Genomic DNA, 4,751 nt, shown 5'->3' on the forward strand with positions numbered 1-4,751 from the left:
TGTGTGTGTGTGTGTGTGTGTGTGTGTGTGTGTGTGTGTGTGTGTGTGTGTGTGTATTTACGATTGGCAGTTGGCGAAACGTGATTATATTCAAACGAGATTTATGTAGATAAGCAGATATTAAATTAATTATTGAGGATTAATATGTATGGATAAAAGAATAAAACTCCAATCTCATTTCTTCCTAATTTTTCTTCTTTTTCCTCTTTTTTCTATTTTTCTCTTTTTTTGTTTTTCTTTTCTTTTTCATGGACATTTCGATAAGATTTGTAGCTTTTAAAAGAGCTGATATGAAGCTGGAAAAGCGAAAGTAACAGTTATACTACCCAATAATGCTGTTTAAAAATAGTGATTTAACTCTAGATTTGATGCAATAACAAAAATAAACAGAAACAAAAAAGGCGTCGACAAAATCGCGGTCAAAGAAGAATTATTAGACGTGAAAATCAGCACTTGCAAAATTTATATTATATTTTATATAAGGCCGGTATTCATAGAATTACTAATTATCTTAGGTCTTTAATTAAAAACATAATCAATTACAGATTCATACGGGTTATTATTCGGCTGTTTGAATAAGTGTTTCCTGCATGAAATAGTGTACAAATATACACGAAAGTGTACAAGTGTACAAGAAATACACGTACAAGTTGATGATTAATCAAAGGAAGCTACAATTATATGTCGAATGATGACAAACTATGAATGTCGGCCTAAATTTCGATTCAGGTATTTCGGTGAGTTTGTCAAACAACTTAAAAGCAGGAACTTTCTGTATAATAAATAATTTGACACACCTTGAAAGTATATGATGAATCGTCGCCCACGTCTTGGCATTCTGCGTCCTTCGTCCTGATTTCTGGACCCAACATCTTGACTGCTCCATCATAACACTGACACTCGCGTAGACATAATTCAATCGAAAATACACGTGTTAAATAACGCGATAGCGTTAAGTATGCTCTCCTTAAATAATACGATACTAATGCTGTAATTCTAAGCAAACGTACGAGTAAATCATAAAATCGTCTATCCTCATACGAGTCTTACGAGAACAAGTTACGAGGTTTACGATTTTGTCTAGAATTGCAGTATAATTAAGTATCTCAAAAGACCGACCGGATAGTTCAATCGCCCGAAAGGAACAATAGATAACGCACTGACACACGTAGTACGCGGTATGCATGTATCGCTCGCTGGCCCGGAACTGAATGGAAACATCCGGAAAAGTTCGCGAGACACAAAGGTAAATTTAACCGTCTTGAAGCTTCCCAATGTTTTGTCTATGTGATCGCCTGACTCTCATCGATGAGCGACGATTGTTGGCGATGGGAGGGGATGTGTTTACATTTCTTGCCAATTTTCTAAAGGAATCTGTTGCGCGTCGTACACTTTTCTTATAAGCGAGCGTTACACAGCGAGCTTTTACTCTCTACTGTCCAAATTAATTTCTCACATTTAAAAAATTTTTCATGTACATAAAATGTTTAAAAGCAAAGTGCTCAACACATAAGGTGAAATTCCACTTTTTTCATTTTTAATTTTCCTAAAATAGGTTTGTCACGTTGGTCACGTTGATTAACGTGCGACATAAACGAAGCGAAACAAAATCGTTTTCTATTTGCCTAAGAATTACGTTAATGTGTCGGATAATAGAAAAAACATTTAAAGATCACATTAACACTTTCGAGACTTACAGCAGATTCTAAATTTCGCTTTAAGAACTTTCCGTAGCCGCAGCAAAGATCACATCATCTTTGTTGGCGCGTCTTAGGATGCTTTCTCAAGTGCTCTCGATCTTGGAAGCTCCGAAGCATAGAATTACTTAGAGAGAAAGAGAAAGAGAGAGAGAGAGAGAGAGCCAACGGTGAAATTTACGGAAAGTAAATTTCATTTTTAATACGTATTATCAAGCTTGATAAAGGGGGTTTATTAGATGCCTCAAAGCATTCTAGATACATAATAAAGTCATTAATTTCGTGAATAAAAAATGCTTTGGAACGCTGTAAAGGGCCAAGTTGAACGCATCCTGGAGGCACGATATTAATCTTATTATTAGCTATCGTGAAAGATATAAATTCATATATATATATATATATATATTCCAGGGAACATTGTACACAGTCTGAAACCTCCTGAGTGCAATACAAACCGCTCTCACCTGACGTCGCGCCGTCCTTCTCTGTTTCAGAGCACCGCAATCCGTCGCCGCCACGATTCAACGAGCGGGTGAACCCGGGACCGATTCGCACCGGGGAGACGATCGTGCTGTCATGCATCTCGCAGGGTATTCCGCCGCCCACGTATCTCTGGTTCCGCGAGTCCGTCTCGGGTACGACGATGGTCTTCAACTCGGAGAGGATCCACGCGCGTGCCGGCGTGCTGGTGCTGCAGTCGGCCAGGGTCGAGGACGCTGGCAGATACGTCTGCCACGCGAACAATACAGCCGGCTCCGAGCGAGTGGAGCTGGAAGTCACCATCATAAGCAGCCTCTCCATCCATCTGGCTCCTCAACAGGTTCGTATCCGGTTTTCTTCTCTCTATCGGAACAACGCCGGAACGGCTCCACCGGCGGCTACGGACGACCCAATTCACGTGCACATTCGCGCGTGCCTGCTTCTCTTTCCTTTCGATTCCTGTCTGCAGACGAGATGAAGGGAGAGAATCTTACGTAGTCGTCGGGACGCTCGTGCGACTCTCAACTGAATACGTAAAGGGCTTAACTGTCTGATTAAGTTAAACTATTAGAAATTTATGAAACTTTATTAAGTCCTACTTTTTCTTCTTATAAATGCTAAGGAATAATTAAATTCCTGTCGGTCCTTATAAATATAAGTCGGAAGGAATACATCTTTAAAACATCTCATTTTTATTGGTAGTTTCTGATTATAGTTTAATCTTGCTCGAAATATATTTGGTCTCTTTGGAACGTGGAAGTAAAAATTAAATTCATATTCACATTTAAGTTTGACGATTTTATTCATGATACTTGAGAATATCGCAAAAAGATGTCTGAAACTTGACAAAACCATAAAACGCCGAGTAAGCTTGAGGCAGATTTTACGCGCGATGTATAATAAATGGCGAGGCGAGAAAAAGTTTTGGCACGGCTTTCAATGGCTTTCGCTGCGAAATGCAAAGATTGGCTGATTTAACGGGTTGTTAGAGGCGCAGATATCACTCAGTTAGCTCCATGGAGACGGAAGCATTGCGAATAGTGTGCAAATTTGTTTCTCTTCAAACGTATAATTATGTGTAAAACCACAAATGTTTCACGACAAAACTTCGGAACAATTTTATTTCTTCCTCATCACTCTTTAATGATTTTATTTATGATGTTACAAGCTATAACTTACATTAACAGATTAATAAACTTAATTATAGTCCTCGTTATCGTGGCGTAAAATAATATGCAAACATTTACCGAATAGAACGTCGTTTGAGCTTTGCTTTCCTAAATGATGTTCGGAGTCTAAGTTTTGATTGTTATTGCGCGCTCCTTTGTTTGGTATAATCACCATGGAATATCGCCAGCTATTTCGATTTGAGCAAAGTTAAATCCAAGTTGCTCCCGTTACTTCGAATGAGATAGTGGACTTTGAACAATCTCCGGATAATTGGGCCGAACGTCAACGTTGCAACGCAGCCCCGCCGTTCGTCTCCGTCGATTTGCATCCATTTCCTTCGTATTGAGTTTCGGAAACAAATGCGATTGTTCCACTTTACTCTTCTTCGTTCCTCTCACGCCGTGTATCTAGTTGGCGCTTTATATTCGCAGCTATACATATGCAACACCGCGTATTGCGGTGTGTTTCCGAGATATCAAACAGAAAGTCGAAGAAATAAAAATGCGAGGACGATGTCACTTGAAACTTGATGGAATGATCAGCAGATATCGCAACGTCTCGTCGTTCCTCGTGCAATAGGTAGATAAATAAGAACGGAACAACACGAAGTAGAATCAATTTCGCTAACCATCTCGCCGATAACTGCTTTCATATCGCTCGCGGCGCTCAGGTATAAATACGAATTGCAACTGTTAAACTGTTATTCGCATTCGCTGTTGCTTATTGGATTTTCATATCCCGAGACACAACACGAGCGTCATTGTTATGCTTCAGTTAATGTCTATAATATGCGTTTATTTACGCTCTCTTCATTTTTGTTATTAGAAATCTGACTGTCGCGCGCATTCTTTCATCGCTCTCGCGAGAGAGATTATCGCTCGTTTTCAATGCAACTTGTCTGGAATAATTTCATACATCGTCGTACATTCTCGTCTTACATTGAATATTCTTCTATAATCTGTTCTCACGACTATTGCTGATTGTCTCGATCGTTTAACCGATTTGGAATAAATTTCTACTTCTACCGAAACAAACGACGATGAATCGTGAAGCGAATGAAAGAACGGATAGAGAATTATATCGTCATACACTTTCGAGGCTCATGAATAAAATCCATTTTATCTCGTTGGAGTCTTAAAAACTCGGCGAAGTAATCTCATTGATTTCTTCAGGAACTCCGCGCGCTTCTCTTCCTCCCTTCCTTCTGTTTGAGATCTGCATCGAGAAGTAAATAAACCGACAATCCTTATTTGGACGCCATCGCGTAACGAACTACAGCTGACTTCCCTTTGAACGGATTAAGCTATAAGAACACGAGATTTCCCGACGATATCGATAATCCTTTCCGTTCAACGCGACTCGCGACCCCCATTCCCCTGCTTTTGCCTCCCCCCCCCCCCCCCC

The 4,751-nt window shown here is 39.8% G+C and overlaps 1 protein-coding gene across 3 annotated transcripts in view; it reads left to right on the forward strand.

The window, feature by feature from the left end:
* The window catches only part of LOC116843640 (Down syndrome cell adhesion molecule-like protein Dscam2), a 313,414-nt gene that overhangs the window by 240,121 nt on the left and 68,542 nt on the right, over positions 1–4,751 (forward strand). For all 3 annotated transcript variants that reach the window (XM_032814198.1, XM_032814200.1, XM_032814201.1), the window contains one exon: positions 2,192–2,517. In XM_032814198.1, coding sequence (XP_032670089.1) covers positions 2,192–2,517 — 326 coding nt within the window. The remainder of the gene's footprint in view (positions 1–2,191; positions 2,518–4,751) is intronic.

The sequence above is a fragment of the Odontomachus brunneus genome, unplaced genomic scaffold, assembly GCF_010583005.1.
Source record: "Odontomachus brunneus isolate Ranch 3 - 2012 unplaced genomic scaffold, Obru_v1 Obru_scaffold_034, whole genome shotgun sequence".
Lineage (NCBI taxonomy): Eukaryota > Metazoa > Arthropoda > Insecta > Hymenoptera > Formicidae > Odontomachus > Odontomachus brunneus.